General features: G+C 40.7%; 1 protein-coding gene across 1 annotated transcript in view; it reads right to left on the reverse strand.

Annotated features, from left to right (window-relative positions):
- Positions 1-19,456, reverse strand: part of Cacna1e (calcium voltage-gated channel subunit alpha1 E) — a 469,992-nt gene that overhangs the window by 41,931 nt on the left and 408,605 nt on the right. The window contains exons 28-33 of the mRNA XM_076941358.1: positions 13,025-13,121; positions 9,806-9,966; positions 9,150-9,287; positions 8,137-8,338; positions 3,265-3,429; positions 2,639-2,749 (exon numbers count right to left, since the gene is read on the reverse strand). Of these exons, the coding sequence (XP_076797473.1) occupies positions 2,639-2,749; positions 3,265-3,429; positions 8,137-8,338; positions 9,150-9,287; positions 9,806-9,966; positions 13,025-13,121 (874 nt within the window). The remainder of the gene's footprint in view (positions 1-2,638; positions 2,750-3,264; positions 3,430-8,136; positions 8,339-9,149; positions 9,288-9,805; positions 9,967-13,024; positions 13,122-19,456) is intronic.

A 19,456-nucleotide genomic window follows, 5' to 3' on the forward strand; every position in this document is an offset into this window, starting at 1 on the left:
TCCTCCTTTCAGAGGATTAGAAGCCTTGAGTTCCCATTGAGGAGGCCTTACAATGGCACATCCAACATTGTGCATGACAGCGTTCTTCCATTTTATCTGTAGTTTCGTTTTCCATGATTTTAGTTACTTACAATCCAAAATACTATGTGAAAAATTATAGAATGCTAAAGAGGAGATGTGAAGTGTGTTCTTTAAGTGAAAACTCTCAATAGGACAAAACACATTTCAGTAAAAAAACCTCATAATAATGTTTCTGCTAATGGCACACTATATATACAGCATAATGTTTCATAATATAATACAGCCTGGTGATGGAGCTATTACAGTTTGTAAATACATACTATGATATTCACAAAGTGACAAGATCACCTAACAATATTAGTATTAATTTGACATAATTAACAGACTAGCAATGTTAGTGTTAACTTGATAGATTGTGAGATTGGCTTCTGAGCATCTGTGTGAGGGATTATCCTGGTTGTGTTATGGAGTGGGAAGGTTCACCCTGGCTGGGATCATGTTACTATATATGGAAAGTGACCCGACCAGAGGCATGTATTCCTTATTCTCTGCTTCCTGATTGTGGATGTCATGTGTCCAATGGCTTCAAGCACCTGACATTTTAGCTTTCTGAACACTGGACTGTGCCCCTGAACTCTGAGAATAAACCATTTCTCTTTTAAGTTGCTTTTTGTCAGAGTATAGTTTATAGCATCAATAGGAAAAGAAACGAAGATAAATGTGATTCTCAGAACCCACCCCATCATTAAGCTATATGTGAAAGAATATACAGACATCAAATTACCCTCAGTTTGAGGTACCCACTAGGGATTTTGGAATATGCTGTGGCTACTTAATAAACTAGTAGATTATTGTGAACTCTGAAGTCAGGTAGACTAAGATCAAACTCCTGGATCTTTCTTTCACTAACTCTGAACAAAGTATTAATCTTTCCTGGACTATAGTTCACCTATAAAAGAGGAACGTAAATAAGCCTGTCTAATTCAGCTGTTACACAGAAAAAATAGATGTAGAAAGAAAACATTGCATGTATACTTTTTGGGTAGCCCAAATTTCCTCTTTTCTTTCCATTTTATTTACACCAACTTTCTAATTCTACATTTTATTGTATAACTTTTAAACATCTTATGAACTTCCATTTTTTTCACTTAAAATGATAATTGCAGTGATGGCAACAACAATATCTACTCTGCCCATTTCCAAGTTTATGAGAAGATTTGACCAAACAGTACATGTTGGGGTAGTCTGAAAGCTGAAGATGTCAAATCAATGTAACGGTGCCGTTTCTGGTGTGAATGACTCCAGACCTTGAATGAAACACATGGATGAGGGTGGGAAGGAGGCAGGGCTCAAGGCCGAATCCTCTAGTTAAGCCTGTAAGTATGTATTCAGCATCCACCATAATTAGACACATAATTGGGGCTTAAGTCACAGACGATGTCAACATCAAGACTCATAGAGAAGCTTTCTCCGTGTTGGTGCCAGCTCCCCCTCCCCTTTCACTTCGCCCTACTTGTGCTAGACTATTTTATAAAGGCATCTTTGTTTGATAGAAGTTTCCTTTTACCTTTTTATTTCCTCTAGTCTCAAAACACTCAAAAGGGAGTCAGGAATTCCACAATGCAGCCACTGCAATGGGTTCCTTTCAACTCTCCACCCCAAATAATGAAATTAATGGTTGTATAAAGAACCAGGAGACTGGAAACAGCCTCCACAACCAACACTGACAATTATCAAGCCCAGCCCAGAGTCTCTGTTACAGTTGCTACCAGAAGCACTCATTTTGATCTACAGCAAAGTTTCCCCTCTGTGCTAGGAAAGCAGTCTGGTCCATATACACTTACACTGAAAAGAATAATGCACACCCTGTATAAGTGTAAAACAGTTGTCAAGTGGGCTTATCTGTACCCCGTTGAACAAACAGCACACCCTGAAGCAAGCAAGAGGAGAGGGAGGGGCTGGTTTTGTTTATAGGACACTGATGCAAAGGCCAGGTTTTGTTAACAGTCTTGGGAACAGATGCAAGAGTTTGCCAAACAATTATAATTACTAGTTGAGGAGAAATAAAAAAAGAGCTCATGCCAGAATAATTTCTATTACAATCTCTCTCAAAGTCAATTCCTCACCTACCTACCTCCAAACTCTCAAAGGTACTTAGACATTATAAACATAAGTAATAAACATTTATTTTCATTGGCAGAAGGTATCCTTCATGATACTTTAAGGGCAGAAGACTAATAACTAAAATCTATTATTTGCTGGTTTGAGGCTATGAAAGGTACTTTCCCATTCAGATCATATGATTTGTATATACATTACCAGTAAATAATAACTAATTATTTAGTTAATCTAACTTTTGTTTTATTTCTTTATGTGTCAATTGTAGTTCCAGTAAAATCTGATTGCTTCCCTACTGCTGACAGAATTAAGTAGGACTGGACTAGACTGTTAGATCATTATGGAGATAAGCAGGGGGCTTCCTTTGACTCTTCTCCTCTACATACATGGCAGCCTGTTTAAACTCATTACTAGACGGACAAGTGAGCGAACCATTCTTGAACAGTAGTAACCGGCATGTGCCCCAAAAGAAGAGAAGCTGGTACTGGGACAGACATACCAGGAAGCCGAAAGCGATGACCTTTAGGACACATTCCAGGGAAAACACCATGGTGAAGGCAATGTTCAGGTACTTCAGGGCAAGCTCATAGGTGCAAGGAGCAGAATAGTACTGCCAAGAAGGAGGAGAAAAGAATAATAGAGTCAAAGCCTTAAGGTATATGTGTATATGGTGGGATACACATGCCAGGTCTGGCTCTCACCTTGACCTGGTGGAACACTTAGATGAATGCATATTATATAGTAAGACACATACCCATGACAAACCCAGGACAGCTTAATAGCAAAATAACCTGCATGCACAGACTAAAGGTAGCATGACAGAAGCAGTTTCCAGAATTAGGTTTTGGACTTAGCATTAAATATGATCAGGCTCACATTAATTTCAGTACTCCTTTAGATTCCACAATGTCAAAAGTGAACCCTATTGACATTTTTTTGTTCCTGAGAGCCCCTGACTACTACTCTGTTACTCTGCATTTCATTCAGTGACCCCACCCCTACCCAGAAATTCAGGGGCTGGGCTACTGAACTAGGTAAGATCAAAGAGACTCCATGATGCAAGAGCAGTAAACTAGTAAGGTGGAGTTATTTCCCAGTCACTGCACAAACATAATTACTTCTCACCTTCATCATCAGCACGACAGTGTTCAAGGCAATCATAGCCATGATGGTATATTCAAAGGATGGCGAGACTACAAAGTGCCACACTCGGTACTGGAAGGTGTGCCTGTTCTGTGGCATGTAGCGGGTGAGAGGTTTGGCACTAATGGCGAAGTCAATGCATGCCCGCTGCAGAAAGTCAAGGTTATTAGAATTAGCTCAATCTCCCTAAACCTTCCATGGGCTCTGTTAATATAGTTAGGAAAGAAGAACAGGATAAGGATAAAAGAGGGAGATACTCCATCATAAATCAGCAATAGGGATCATCTGAACCAAACTTAGGCAAGATGTCACCTTACATATCTGGAAGCACCTGGAGGGCATCCTGTCACATGGGTTGAAAGGGTTGGCTATTAATAAAGTCATCTTATACCATACATGGCTGAGATTTTAGGTGGAAACTTTCCTCTAGTCCCATAGTTACAGCTATAAATCTACTGCATAAGAATCTCATATCTGTGACTGTTGTGAAGGGTGTCATTTCACTAATTTCTTTCTCAGTCTATTTATCCTTTGAGTAAAGGAAGGCTACTGGTTTGTTTGAATTAATCTTATATCCAGCCACTTTACTAAATTTGTTTATCAGGTTTATAAGTTCTTGAGTGGAAGTTTTGTGGTCACTTAAGTATACAATCATATCATCTGCAAATAGTTATATTTCGACTTCTTCCTTTTCTATTTGTATCCCTTTGACTTCCTTTTGTTGTCTAATTGTTCTGGCTAGGACTTCAAGTACTATATTAAATTATTAAATAAGTAAGGAGAGAGTGGGCAGCCTTGTCTAGTCCCTGATCTTAGTGGGATTGCTTCAAGTTTCTCTCCATTTAGTTTGATGTTGGCTACTGGCTTGCTGTATATTGCTTTTACTATGTTTAGGTATGGGCCTTGAATTCCTGATCTTTCTAGGACTTCTACCATTGAAGCAGTGTTGAATTTTGTCAAATGCTTTCTCAGTCTCTAGTGAGATGATCATGTGGTTTTTTTCTTTGAGTTTATTTATGTAGTGGATTACATTGATGGATTTCCGAGTATTGAACCATCCCTGTATTCCTGGGATTAAGCCTACTTGATCATGATGGATGATTGTTTTGATGTGTAATTGGTTTGCAAGAATTTTATTGAGTATTTTTGCATCGATATTCATAAGGGAGATTGGTCTGAAGTTCTCTTTCTTTGTTGGGTATTTGTGTGGTTCAGGTATGAGTGTAATTGTGGCTTCATAGAACAAATTGGGTAGTGTTCCTTCTGTTTCTATTTTTGTGGAATAGTTTGAAAACAATTAGTATTAGGTCTTCTTTTTTTGGTCTGATAGAATTTTGCACTAAAACTATCTAGTCTGAATCTAACCAAGCAAGTGAAGGCTCTATATGATAAGAACTTCAAGTCTCTGAAGAAAGAAATCGAAGAAGATCTCAGAAGATAGAAAGATCTCCCATGCTCATGGATTGGCAGCATTAATATAGTAAAAATGGCCATCTTGCCAAAACCAATCTACAGATTCAATGCAATCCCCATCAAAATGCCAACTCAATTCTTCATAGATTTAGAAAAAACAATTTGCAAATTTATTTGGAATAACAAAAAAAATCCAGGATAGTGAAAACTATTCTCAACGATAAAAGAACTTCTGGGAGAATCACCACCCCTGACCTCAAACTGTACTACAGAGCAATAGTGATAAAAACTTCATGGTATCTGTACAGAGACAGCCAGGAAGATCAAAGGAATAGAATTGAAGACCCAGAAATGAACCCACACACCTATGGTCACTTGGTCTTTGACAAAGGATCGAAAACCATCCAGTGGGAAAAAAATGACAGCATTTTCAACAAATGGTGCTGGTTCAACTGGAGGTCAGCATGTAGAAGAATGCAAATTGATCCATTCTTATCCTCTTGTACAAAGCTCAAGTCCAAGTGGATAAAGGACCTTCACATAAAACCAGATACACTGAAACTAATAGAAGAGAAAGTGGGGAAGAGCCTCAAACACTTGTTCCTGAACAGAACACCAATGGCTTCTGCTCTAAGATCAAGAATTGACAAATGGGACCTCATAAAATTGCAAAGCTTCTGTAAGGCAAAGGACACTGTCAATAGGACAAAATGGCAACCAACAGATTGGGAAAAGATCTTTACCAATCCTACATCCAATAGAGGGCTAATATCCAATGTATACAAAGAATTCAAAAAATTAGACTTTAGACAATCAAATAACCCTATTAAAATGGGGTACATAGCTAAACAAAGAATTCTCAACTGAGGAAACTCAAATGGCCAAGAAGCACATGAAGAAATATCCTTATCAATATCAATGAAATATCAATACCCTTAGTCATTAGGGAAATGCAAACCAAAACAACCCTGACATTCCACTTTATACCAGTCAGAATGGCTAAGATCAAAAACTCAGGTGATACCAGATGCTGTTGAGGATGTGGAGAAAGAGGGAGACTCCTCCATTGTTGGTGAGATTGCAAGCTTCTACAACCACTCTGGAAATCAGTCTGGCAGTTCCTCAGAAAATTGGACAGAGTATTACCTGAGGACCCAGTTATGCCACTCCTGGGCATACACCCAGAAGATGCTCCAACATATCACAAGGACACATACTCCACTATGTTCCTAGCAGCCTTACTTATAATAGCCAGAAGCTGGAAAGAACCCAGATATCCTTCAACAGAGGAATGGATACAGAAAATGTGGTACATTTATACAATGGAGTACTACTCAACTATTAAAAACAATGAGTTTGAGAAATTCTTAGGCAAATGAATGGAACTAGAAAATATCATCCTGAGTGAGGTAACCCAATCACAAAAGAATACACATAGTATGCACTCACTAATAAGTGGATATTAGCCCAAAAGCTTAAAATACCCAAGATACAACTCACAGACCACATGAAGCTCATGAAGAAGGAAGACCAAAGTGTGGGTGCTTTGGTCCTTCTTAGAAGGACTTACAAAATACTCATAGGAGCAAATATGGAGACAAAGTATGGAGCAGAGACTGAAGGAGGGGCTGTTGGGAGACTGCCCCATTTGGGGATCCATCCCATGTGCAGTCACCAAATGCAAATGCTGTTGTGGATGCCAGGAAATGCATGTTGACAGATGCCTGATATACCTGTCTCCTGAGAGGCTTTGCCAGAGCCTTACATATACAGAGGTGGATGCTTGGAGCTAACCATTGAACTAATCACAGGGTTACCAATGGAGGAGTCAGAAAGAAGACTGAAGGAGCTGAAGGGGTTTGCAGCCCCATGGGGAGAGCATCAATAACAACCAACCAGAGCTCCCAGGGTCTAAACCGCCAGCTTGGGAACACACATGGAGGGACCCATGGCTCCATCTGTATATGTAGTGGAGGATGGCCTTGTCAGGCATTTGTGGGAGAGGACGTCCTTGGTTCCATGAAGGCTAGATTTCCCAGTGTAGGGAAATTCAAGGATGGGGAGGTGGGAGTGAATGGGTAGGTGGGTGGGTGGGGCACACCCTCATAGAAGCAGGAAGAGAGGGGATAGAGGGCTTCTGGTGTGTGTGTGGGGGGGAGAGAATGGGAAAATGGGATAACATCTGAAATGTAAATAAATAAAATATCCAATAAAAAAACTGAAAAAAAGGAAAAAAATTCATATCTGAAATATGTGAGACCAGAGTGATTTGTGATATCAGATTTGTTTCTGAGTTGTTAATATTTATATAAATATGAGATAGTTTAAAGACAGGATGCTTAGCTAAAGCACAAAATTTATTAATATTTCATATATATCTCATCCACATAGCCTAAGGGTAATTTATATACTATTTGATTAATTTTTTACATGAAACAAAGTTTCATGGTATGGAATTTTTACTTGCCATATCATACCATTCAAAAAGATTTGGGTTTGTAAACATTTGGATTTTTATAGCTGAGGTGTTCAACCTGCATTTGCCTATGTATTTCTCTTATCACCTATGACCATTTCTCGTTCAGCTTCTTCTGTTAAACAACAAACCCAGCCATGAAACCAATAATTTTTCAAACCTACACATGTGCTGGAGGAAAACACATTCCCTGTCATTAGAAACACAGACGCCATGAGAGCAAGGGAGGTAAGCAAATGTCCCAGTGCTGGAATTGAGGCACATATCTTTTTCTTCTAAGCTATCACATACAGGGTAGAGACTGTAAGTTTATTTTGTATATATTTTTAATGCCTTGTCTACATGTGATATATGTACATGTGAGTGTACAGGTGTGCATGCCTGTGAACACACATGTGATGGTCAGAGAAGGACATGAGCATCTTCTATTGCATTATTGCCCTGAACCAGAACCTTTCACTGAATTAGAAGCTCCTCATTGAGGTTAAGCTGATTGGCTAGTAAGCTCTTAGGATTTACCTGTATATGTTTCCCTATTAGGATTACAGGCACATGCAGCCATGCCCAGCTTTTGAAAAGAATAAAAAGTGTGTGTGCTCTATACTATAATTCACATGCAAAGATTAGAGGACAACTTGTGGGAATTGGTGCTGTCCTATCAGGTGGGCCCTGGAGACTGAACTCATGTCATCAGGCTTGGCAGCAGGCGCTTTTAACCACTGAGCTATCTCACCAGCCCCATGCCTAGCTTTTTGTGTGGATGCTGGGGATTCAAACGTGGATCCTTGTACTATCAGAAAAAGTGTTCTTACCCATGGAGTCCCACATCCAAAACTGCATAGCTCTAATGCTACCATAAAGTTAGAAAATGCAGTCTCTCCCTCTAAGCATGCTGGTTCTGATATGTTTCTGATGCCCCCCCCCACCCCACCCATTATCCCTTACTATAGTCTATCCGTTGTTACCTCATTCTTTTCCAGGCTACACTCCTCCATCATCTTGTCCCCTTGCTCCTGGAAGGTGATGATAATGAGAGCCACGAAGATATTGACAAAGAAGAAAGGGAAGACCACAAAGTAGACCACATAAAAGATGGACATCTCCATGCGGTTGCTGCGACTTGGGCCTCTGTCCTCCTCTGTCACATCTACAGAGTGCTGTAGAACCCTGTGAGGACCAAAAGAGAGAGTACAGATGGTAGATGACAGCTGTGGCTTTGTCAGGAGATGGGTCCCCTTTTGTAGTTCTTGATATGACTTCTCTGACTTTTTCCATTCCTCCACTGATCTGGGGTTACCATAACAAAGTTCATAAAGAAAAAGTACTACTGCCATTTCGAACCTACTTTTCATTAGCATTCAGCTCCTAAGCAACAGAATGATAGGCTGTCATGTTCAATACCAATAGACTACTAGTGCTATTTGATTTTTCTCCCACCAACTAATGGTGTCTTACCTATTGCTATGTCTTTTTTAAAACAAATCAGCCTCCTGCTGTGGACAGCATAAGAACTTGCATTATTCTAAAGACATTTAGTGTTAGGCAGCATCTCTATGGTCTGCCAGACCCCTCTGTCTCTAAGCTCTCAAGTATATGGCCAACCTTAAGAATAAATCTGTTTAAAACAGCCCTCACGGATTCTCCTGAGGGTTAGAAAGTTGTGAAAACTCATCTGTTTTGTAAGTCAGAGGGCGCCACCCAACCCAAAGATTAACCAAAAAAAAAAAAAAAAAAAAAAAAAAAAAAAAAAAAAAAAAGTTTCAGATATTTTCCTGACTTTGTCTTCCCCTTCTCCATCTTTGTCTGAAGGGTTTTTATTTTTCCTCTTTTCTGCCTTTCTCGCCTACTCATAACCACTTACTTTGCCTGGTAGAAGAACAAAGGGTTAGCCTTGTTCATCTTGAATCAGCTTTTCAAGGCACCCACACAGTCCCATCTCAGCCAGCAAGACACATACCAAGCCCACCCCATCACTCACTGAGGCCATCCTTCCCCTGTGGAGACAGTGAAGAGGGTCAGCAAGGCCCAGATGATGTTGTCATAGTGGAATTCATGACGCTTCCATTCCCGGCCCTTCACCTCCATCTTATTTTTCTCGTGGTCTACATAGTTGCCTCTGAAACCAAAATAGAAATGAAATAAAGCCTCTTAAGGCAAATATGTGGAGCAGTTAAACAATCTTATAAGCCTTAAGAATGTTAGTAACAATGACCATCACAGAAAAGGAAGGACAAGTTTTATTAACTACTAACATGGAATAAAATTAGTACTTGGTGCCCAACATATGTCAGATGAATTCTGATATCACTAGTTGCCTGCCTAGTGCTAACCCTCTGTTAAATTGGACAACCTAAATTTTGAGTGTCTTATATAAGTCGTAAATAAAAGTCCTTTCAGAAGGTCATCGGAAAGACTTAAAACTTAAAGGATTGAGGCAAAGTGTCTCTTACAGTATCTGATACAGTAAAGGAGTTCAACAAATGTCTATTCATTTTATAATTCCTTCTGTTTTATAGTTCTATGGGAAAGCGAAAGGAGTTAAGGGAGAAAGGAAACCCAGTGTACACATGGAAGGTAGGAAGGGGTTTGCCAGGATACCCTTAACAATGAGGGGCTTATGGTAGTGGTTCTTACATGCACTCCTTCTCTGTGTCCTTGGAACTGTCCGTGCAATAAAAGAATTTTCCCTTGAATAGCTGAACAGCGATGACAGCAAAGATGAACATGAAGAGTTTGTAGACAATGAGGATGTTGAAGACATTCTTCAAGGAGGTCACCACGCAGTCAAACACAGCCTGTGGACAGCAGCAACAGCTCTCATGTCATTCCTGTGACAGAATACTCATATGCCCAGAGCTGAGGTAGGACCATACATACTACCCTACAGATTGAGAAGCTGTCCCAGGGGCTCTCACCCTTCCAAGCAAGGATACTCACAGGGTTAAGAGCTGACTCTCAAGATGGTCATAGTGGCAAGACACCTTCTCTAAATCTTAAAGTAAATATAAAGCACGAAGCTTAAACAAGATGGCATAAAGTAATGGGGAGGGGGGTTCTTTGTGGAGCCACTCAGTATAAAACCCAGAAATGTAACGCTAGAGGGGACTTAGGGGATCATTTAGATCACTGTACCCATTAAACAGATTCTTCCTGACTTTGAACTTATGGGTGACAGATTTATTTGCATACAGATTATGTACCATCCTCTTTTTTTCCCTTTCTAAATGAATCAAAGGGCTATCATATGCTACTACAGTATTTTGTCACAAGTTCATATATTAGCTCTGACTCCATTTGACTCTTTCACTTCATACTGTTGCCCTCTAGTTGAATACTGGTTGCCTTTAGGAGGAAGGTCAACAGACACTCCAGGACAGAATGAGGTGTCTCTGTGTTGTGGATGAAGCTGGGTGCATAGAAACAGGGGTTTCTGTTTGCATACGAAAACAGAGAATCTCCAGAGACTTCCCTTCTAAGCCCTATACCATGAGGAGTTCCATAAGAGTTTGACACATTTCAGGCCATTTTTGGGTTATTTCCTGAGCTTTTTTGGTTTAGCTCAGTGGAGAGTCTGGCCTCACAAGGGTTCTCTCTCTCTCTCTCTCTCTCTCTCTCTCTGTGTGTGTGTGTGTGTGTGTGTGTGTGTGTGTGTGCAATTGCTGCTTTACAGTGCTGAGTATAGTATATCTGGATCAATTAGTTTAACACTGTGGGGAAAGTGAGTGACACAACAGACTTGTGGAATGATCAGAACCACTTATGTCATTTCATGTCTGGCTTTGTTTGTTTGTTCACAAAGAGAAGAGCTAGTGCTTCCCAGCTTAAAAGAAATAATGAAGGCCACGGGCCACATTCTTTGGGGGTGGACAACTCTCATCAAGCTGTTGCACTTTCTTCTGTTCCCATGGGAACTTGTGCTGCAGTGTACATTTGGAGCCCCAGATGGGGCACACAGGAGTGGTGATTGATAGGCCTAAGCCAGGGGCTAGCTAGTGGGAGGGTGGTCAGGGAGATCTGACACAGTAGAATGTTGTGATCCAGGACGGGAAGGAGGAAAGCAAGGGAGGAAGCTACTATTTTTAGAGACCAAGTTGCCCCTGGAAATCTACATGGTATGAGACAAAACCATGTCACAGCTAGTCTGGGCCCTTTTAGAAGTGACCTGTCCCTTCATTCTTACCTTTTTCCCTCCCTTCCCCTTCCCTCCTCTCTCCTGCCATTCCCTCCACTTCCCTTCCATTCTCCCTTTCCTTACCCTTCCCTCCCCTCCCCTCCCTTCCCTCCCCTTCCCTCTCCTTTTCTCCCCTTCCATCTTCTTCCCTTCCCTCCCCATCACCCTTCCCTATCCTATCCCTACCCTAGCCTACCCTACCCTACTCTGTTCTGCTTCCTCTCTGCAGATCACAAGTTGGAAAGGGAAGTGATGATCTGAGATCAGGACAGTTGTGGGTTGTCCTTGGAGTAGATGACATACATTACCAATTAGAAGAACTCGGAAAATGATGGGAATTCTGGACAGCAGGAGAAATAAGCTTTGTCTTCCACGGCATGCATAGGAGAGTAGCCCATCTCCCAGAGTAACTGTTGGGTTTTTGGCTAGGGACCACTCATGTTAGCTCTCCTGTCAATACTACAGTATACAGTATACAGATCTCCATTTTCTGGGTGTAAGAAATTCTAAGAATAGGTATTCTGCTCTGAGTCACTCCAAAATCCTTGAGCTGGATCTAGCACTCATGCAGGGATTTTTTTCATGACCAGTCCCTACACTATGGTCTTAGAGTATAGGCTGATCAGGTTTAGGAGCCAGAATTCAGGCTCCTCTCTCAGACAGTCTGGCTCTGTGATGCTGATGTGGATGGACACGTGCATTTTAGGAAGCCTTTCAATATTCAGACATGGGTGGTCTATGGCCACTCTTTGAGAAGTCCTGTGCTAGGCTCGTGGATGCTGCAAATGGATAATGAAATCTGATTCCTAGGAAGCATCCTTGTGTACCCCAGTAGAATGGGGCTATGGGCTGGGGTTGGGGCTCAGTCTACTGGCTAGGAGGCCTGGACTACTAGAATCAGATTGTGAGGCTCTGCACTGGAAGCTGAGGGTCCTCAAGAATTCAAGAAGGGGAGGAGCTTTTCTCCCATGGAGCTTTAGATTCTATTAACCACAATATATGGAGAGGAAAGGAGAGGAGGGTGAGCTCAGTAGGGTGCCAAGCTTGAATGGAGAGCAAGCCCTGTGAGGCAGGAAGGGTACTAGACAAGAGACTGGGGGGAGGGGGGGCACGGGGATCATATGGATAAGATACCTATTTTCGTCCAGGCCATGGCAATAAGAAGTTTATTCAAGGTAACTCACTTCTCCATTTCTTTTCTGCTTCTGCCATAAATAGACTATGTGTCCTTAGGTTACCTGTTTGTATCTCAAAAATATGAAGTATTTGTGTGCCATGATACTTTTCTAAAATTGTGATAGAAGAAAAAAAACCTAGATTATCTAGCCTACCCTAGCATTCAGGCCACTAATACAGAGGGTTTCTGTGACTTCTGCTTTAATGACACAGGATGTTCCAAGATAGAGACATACAGTCTTTTTCCTGGATAGCAGGCCACTCCAGGGAGTATAAAACTAACTAGGTCTGGACTGAAGAAGGAGAATCTTACCTGCAAGTTTCTTGGGACATTGGTTATTTTCTTTTGGAACAAAGACCTTGGCTTCAATAGATGGAAAAAAAATCAATCCCCAAGAGAGAAAAGGGATATTCTAAGAGTGGATTATGCAAAGGATAGCCAACTGTAGCTAAAGGGAGAAGATGGAAGAAGGGTAGTAGATGAGAACAAATTCTGGAAACATTACCTTCAGCTTGGGCAAGCGCTTGATGGTTTTCAGTGGTCGCAGAACTCGAAGTACCCTCAGAGACTTGATAGTCTTGATATCGCGCCCCTTGTTGGTTCTGTAGAGAGAGGACCACAGGGAGTCTTTTGGAAAGAGGAAAAACAGAAGTGGCAGCCATACTATTGCATTAACAACAACAGAATAAAAGCAGAGAAGAGCATAGACAAGAGGCCAAAACCCAGGTTGGTGTAGAGTTTATCCAAAGATGCTTCAGGAGTAGTCTCAAATCACTCTCTAGTTGGACATGTGCACACATCCATATGTGTATGCCCACATATGCACATCCATGTGCTCACAACTGTTCAACTTATGGTTTCACAACTTCAGACGGTGCAACAGTGAACTGTACTCAATAGAAATTATGTCAAATTGGAATATTCCCCTACAGGCTAATACTATACAGAGAGAAACTCTCTTGCAAGGCTAGGCCGTCAGTGGTGCTAATCACCCACAAAATCATGAGGTAAAGGGTTGATACTCTGCAGTATCAATAATATGCTGTTAAGTTGGTCAGATGTCCATAACAGCAATAAATGCATTTTCTATTTAAGGCATTTTCAATTTCCATTGCATTTACTTGGATGTGAGCATATAAAAAAGGAGATGTCTGTGTATACACATGGAGGAACACACAGGCATACAAAGGCTTCTGTGAACATGTATTAATAGCTTCTTCGTGTCTCTAGTGGTCAGTTTATTGTAATATAATACCAAACTGGTAAATCAAAAAGGAATAACATCAACTAGATACCATGACCAGAGGCCCACTGTGGATCTCCACTGAGCCTAGTCAGTCCTTTCCCATAACAGATTTTCAAGGTATTTGTTGGCTGGAAAGGGAACAGTTGAGAGTACATCTTCTTGGGGAACTTGATCCAGAAGTCTAGTTACTTCTCACAACTCATCAGTGTGGAGAGAACATAGTAAAGACTGGTGGGGAACGCAACACTCTTGCTGTGCTAGGCTGCCACCTCAGAGAAAACATGTGCGTAGGCATCTTGCCAGAACCATGGCCCACACTCCAATTACGCGTGGCTGGCCTTTCCTGCATTCATTTTCATTTCAGAAACTCTGTACCTAGCACAGGCTTCAAAGAACTACTCAGCTGGAGCGGGCCCAGGTTGTAGGCCACCTTTCTCCTGATCTTATGGGTAATGATACTGGTTATGCAGTGTCTCAGAAATGTTTGCTTTTAATGAAGATGATGCATTTCTCTTTCTTTCCTGCTCATCCCCTGAGATCTTTGTATTCAACTCAAATAACTACAATTTGTAAAGTATGTACATGCTAGGAAATAAGACTGTAAATAGTGAGACCAGGCTTGCTTTTTTCCTCATGCTGGCCCAGATTACTATTATGTTAATATTCACTGAGAGGAGACCCAGAACATCAAATGGAGAGCACCTGATTTGACATGCAATTGGCCCTGCTATGCCCAGCCTCAGATAGGGAAGTCATAGTTTCCTTTTTACAAAAAGCATAAAGTCAATGAATCTAATGCTTCATGTTGACTTTACACTAGTATAATTCTAAGCTCCCTTGTTGTCAAAGGTGATGACCTGCATGTCATTTTGAAAGGTAGCCCAAATATTTATATTTTAGTATGGACTTTCACATCTAAAATATCTGGAATTTTTAATAAATTATTTTGCCTTTTAAGTACATCTACCTAAAATATGTAAGAGAAACATATAAGCCAAATCCTACCCAAACCAACAGGAATGGTCACTTCCCAAGAAGGCCTGAAAATTGCTCAGTTTTAAGCTTGGCTCTCAAAGGAAACATGCCATTCATATAAGCTCAATATTTCTTTTTCATTGAGTGAGCTCCATCTCTTTTAATTTCTTTCCAGTTTCTCCCGCCTCCCACCTAGTTCCCTAAACCTCCTACTTCAAAACAAAACAAAACAAAACAAAACAAAACAAAAAACATAGTTACCCCAAAGCGTTCCTATGGTGGATCCATCCAGGAAGCAGGAAGGGAAAGGATGGAGAAAAAACATAGTCAGAAAACCTCAGGGAGGAGAGAAGCCCTTACAGCCATGCTATGGAACAGAGACCATGGGATCCCGCCCACAGCCTTGGAACTTGTCAAATCCATAGGGCTTATGAAAGAAAGGACAGCACACTATCTGCTCCACAAGCGCTTTTCCACCCACAGTGCAAACATTTTTTTTGAAAGCAATACCAGGCCTTGCTTTCAAGGTACCTTGGTCTGTACTGTCTTCCAGGGGTCAGGTTTAATGACACTTTTCTAAACATAAGCTTTCATTTTTTCACTTCCTTAGGAATCTTAAGACAAAATATGCTTCTGGTTGCTTTATAAGAGCCAAGCAGGAGAAATGGTATCTGCCCTGGGCCAGAAACTCTCAGAAAAGGCATTTCAAGTGACAGTGGCATTGAATAGCTTCACCTGAAGAGGGATGATGTAACTACAATCAAACAGGGACATGGTGATGTCTTTCCAAAACTCAGACACCAACATCACTAAATTGCACCCAAACAAGGAAAAGGACTTTGTCAAGGTGTTATGGAAAAGCTGCTTTTCCTGCAATTAGATGAGGAGCTTCCATTGTGAACTGTTTACTGTACAAGTCTTAGAAGAAAACCCATCTCTGTTTCAGCACTAGGACAAATGTTCTTACCATCCTCCCAAGGTCAAGGGATCTGGGAATTAAATTGGAGGCTTATAACCTGAAATCTTTAAAGTGAGAACTAAATGATCAGAGAACAGAAATGTCTTGAGGCACAATTCACATGTGAGTAAAACATCCTTTCATTCCTCCATATACAGAATGAGCATCTATGAAATCCTCAATCTTTGACAGGCCCTATTCCTGCTGGAACAAAGGGTCTGGCTAATCTTTTGGAAGATTAGCTAGTCTGGTAGAGAAGACAGACCTCAATCCAACAAGCACACAAGTGAAAGTAATGATGGTAACATGGTGTGGAGAGATGGAATCATATGGTCTGATAATTCACCAATATAGCAACACAGGTCTCTTTTCTTCAGGTGACATTTTCCTGAGACTATCCTAAGATGTGAGGACAGAGTAGCAGATGGACATATAGACAGGTAGTCTAGGAGCACAGTCCTTCTGTTTAACCCTGGCTCCCAACCAAGAGGCCTTTACATCCAATATCACCTGAAAGGTTCTAAGAGATCATAAAAGCTACCTCATGCAAGCATGACCAACATTTCTTGCTTCTTCCACATAGATAACACAAAATTTACTGCCCTGCACAACACTCAAGTCCAAGTAGTTCAAAGACCTTAACAAAAGCCAGATATATTAAATCTAAAAGAAAAGAAGTGGGAAATAGCCCTAATTGCATTGATACAAAAGACAACTTCCTGAACAGAACACCAACAATTCAGGCACTAAGATCAACAATTAATAAATGGGACCTCATGAACCTGAAAAGCTTTTTCATGGCTAAAGACAAATCAATAGGACAAAACAGCAGCCTATAAAATGGGAAAAGATCTTCACAAGCCCTACATCCGACAGAGGGCTAATACCAGAAATATATAAAGAACTCAAGAAATTAGATACCAACAAACCAAATAACCCAATTAAAAAATAAGGTACACACAAAAAAAGAAAACACAAAGGAAAAAATAAGCAAAAAAAAAAAAAAGAATAAAAAAGAAAAAAGAAGAAAAAAACAAAATAAAACAAAAAATAGGGCACAGAGCTAAACAGAGAATTCTCAACAGAGCAATCTCTAATGGCCAAGAAACACTTAAAGAAATGTTCAATGTCTTTAGCTATCAGGGAAATAGGAGTCAAAACAACTCTGAAATGCCATTTTACACCTATCAGAATAGGTAAGATCAAAAACTCAGGTGACAGCACATGCTGGTAAAAATGTGGAGCAAGGGGACACTCCTCCATTACTAGTGGGAGTGCAAACTTGTAAAACCACTTTGGGAATCAATTTGGCTGTTTCTCAGAAAACTGGAAATAGTTATACCTCAAGATCTAGCTATACAACTTCTGGACATATCCCCAAAAGATGTTCCAACATCCCACAAAGACATTTGCTCAACTATGCTTATTCATAATAGCCAGAGACTGGAAATAACCCAGATGTCCCTCAACTGAAGAATAGATAAATATAATATGGTCCTTACACAATGGAATACTATACTTCTCAGCTAGTAAAAACAAAAACATCATGAAATTTGTAGGCAAATGGGATGGAACTATAAAATATCCATAGTGAGGTAACCCAGACCTAGAAAGGCAAACATGGTATGTACTCACTTATAAGTGGATATTAGCCATAAAGTATAGAAAAATCATGCTATAATCCACAGACCCTAGAAAGCAAAATATCAGGGAGTCAAGGTATGATGCTTGACTCTCACTCAGAAGGGAAAATAAAATAGACATTGGAAGTAGACGGAGAGAGGGAACTGGGTACAGAGTGGGGATGGGGAGAAACACTGGGGTATATATCAGATGTGGGAGGAGTGGGTTGGGGGATGAGAGGGCTGGGAGAGAGAAGGAAAATCAGTGGAGGAAGGGACATTTCTGGGACAAGCCAAATAACTGGGACAGAGGAGGTTCCTGGGAAGATTTGGGGGTAACCCTAGCTGAGTCTCCTAGCAGCAGGGGATATGGAACTTGAAGTGGACATCTCCTGTAAGCAGGTAGGACTTACAGTGGAGGGATGAATATACCAATACACCCACAAAACCTTCAAACCACAAGATATGCAGGGATAAAGATGGAGCAGAGATTGAGGGAATGGCTAACCAATGGCTAGCCCAACTTGAGACCCATCCAATGGGAGACAGTCAGAGAGTATGCGTAGTATGGACCTAGGCCCCCTATAAAAGTAGCAGATGTGCAGCTTGGTCTTCATGTGGGTCCCCTAACAATTGGAGTGGGGGTAGGGTGGGGAACATCTCTGACTCAGACTCTGATGCCTGCCTTTGGATTGCTTTTCCCTAGCTGGCTGCCTTGTCTGGCCTCAGTGGGAGAAGATGTGCTTAGTCCTGATTTGACTTGATGTGCCAAGGTAGGTTGGTATCTGGGGGTACTCAGAGAAGAGGGTGATGAGACAGGGGGGGTTGGAGGATAGGACTGGGAGGAGAGTAGGGAGGGGGATGTGATTGGGATGTAAAGTTAATTAATTAATTAAAGAAAAAAATTCACAAAATTTGTGACCTTTTTAAGAATACATAATAATTAATAGCCATTTTTTCTTCAAACCTGAAGCCCATGTCTGAACTGTTACCCTTGCTCAGGTCTTGGGAGTCAAAATGGGCCAAATACCCTCAATAGTTTGGCAGACCTAGCTGTTAACATTAGAATGTTCCATTTTTTTTTTTTTTTTGACACATTGGGGGTATATATACAGTGATTAGAAAATATGGTATAAAACAAAGGAAATTTCTAATCTGCTTACTGTAGAGGAACCACTAAACCACTATAATTTTGTAACATATGTGAGGGCCCAAGTTTAATTCCTGGCACCAGAAAAAAAAAAAAAGAAAGAAAGAAAGAAAGAAAGAAAAAACCAAGCCAAACCAACCACACCAACCACACCAACCACACCAACCACACCAACCACCACACCAACCACACCAACCACCACACCAACCACACCAACCACACCAACCACACCAAACCAACCAAACCAACCACCCAAACAAACAAAGCAAAACAAAGCAAAAACCATGGTTCTGAGCTGATGTCAAGAGGAACATGCTTATATCCGACTTGTCACTATGACAGGGTCAAAATTGATTTGAAAATGGCAATTTGAAATGCAAGGATTGAAAAAAAAATCAAGCATGAGCTCAAGGCCATCTTTGGCAATATCACCCTGCAAGTCCAGCCCAAGCTACATGACACCCGGTTGCAAAAAAAAATCCCAGTAAATAAATCAACATTAAAACATTAAAAAACATAAACCAATGGAGTCAATAAAAACTTCAGCAATTTCACCATCACAAACTAAAATATATCATAATTTACACCCAGACAAGGTCAAAGCACTTTCCCCCTCAAATCCCCTGTGAATGTCAGGGCTGCAGAGAAGATGCTTTGCCAATCTAAGACAGGATGCTCTTCCAGCATTTCGAGGCAGATTGTTATGTTAACAATCCATGTGCTTTTTGCAAACCATCCCCCCACACCACCAAAAAAAAAAATCAGTTGATAACAGCGTTAATCTTTGTTACTAACTGTATAATGAGTGTTTTTTTAAACACTGTGTAACTCATTAGTGAACTTCAATGGTTTAAAATGGGCTCTAAGGTAACTTCACATGCTAGCATGCCCTGGTCTCACTTTAATTGGGACTCAATGGAGCCACTCATTCTTTTTTTTTTTTTTTTTTTTTTTTTTTTTTTTTTTTTTTTTTTTTACCATTTATT

This window comes from Arvicanthis niloticus, chromosome 10 (assembly GCF_011762505.2).
Source record: "Arvicanthis niloticus isolate mArvNil1 chromosome 10, mArvNil1.pat.X, whole genome shotgun sequence".
In the NCBI taxonomy this organism is placed as follows: domain Eukaryota; kingdom Metazoa; phylum Chordata; class Mammalia; order Rodentia; family Muridae; genus Arvicanthis; species Arvicanthis niloticus.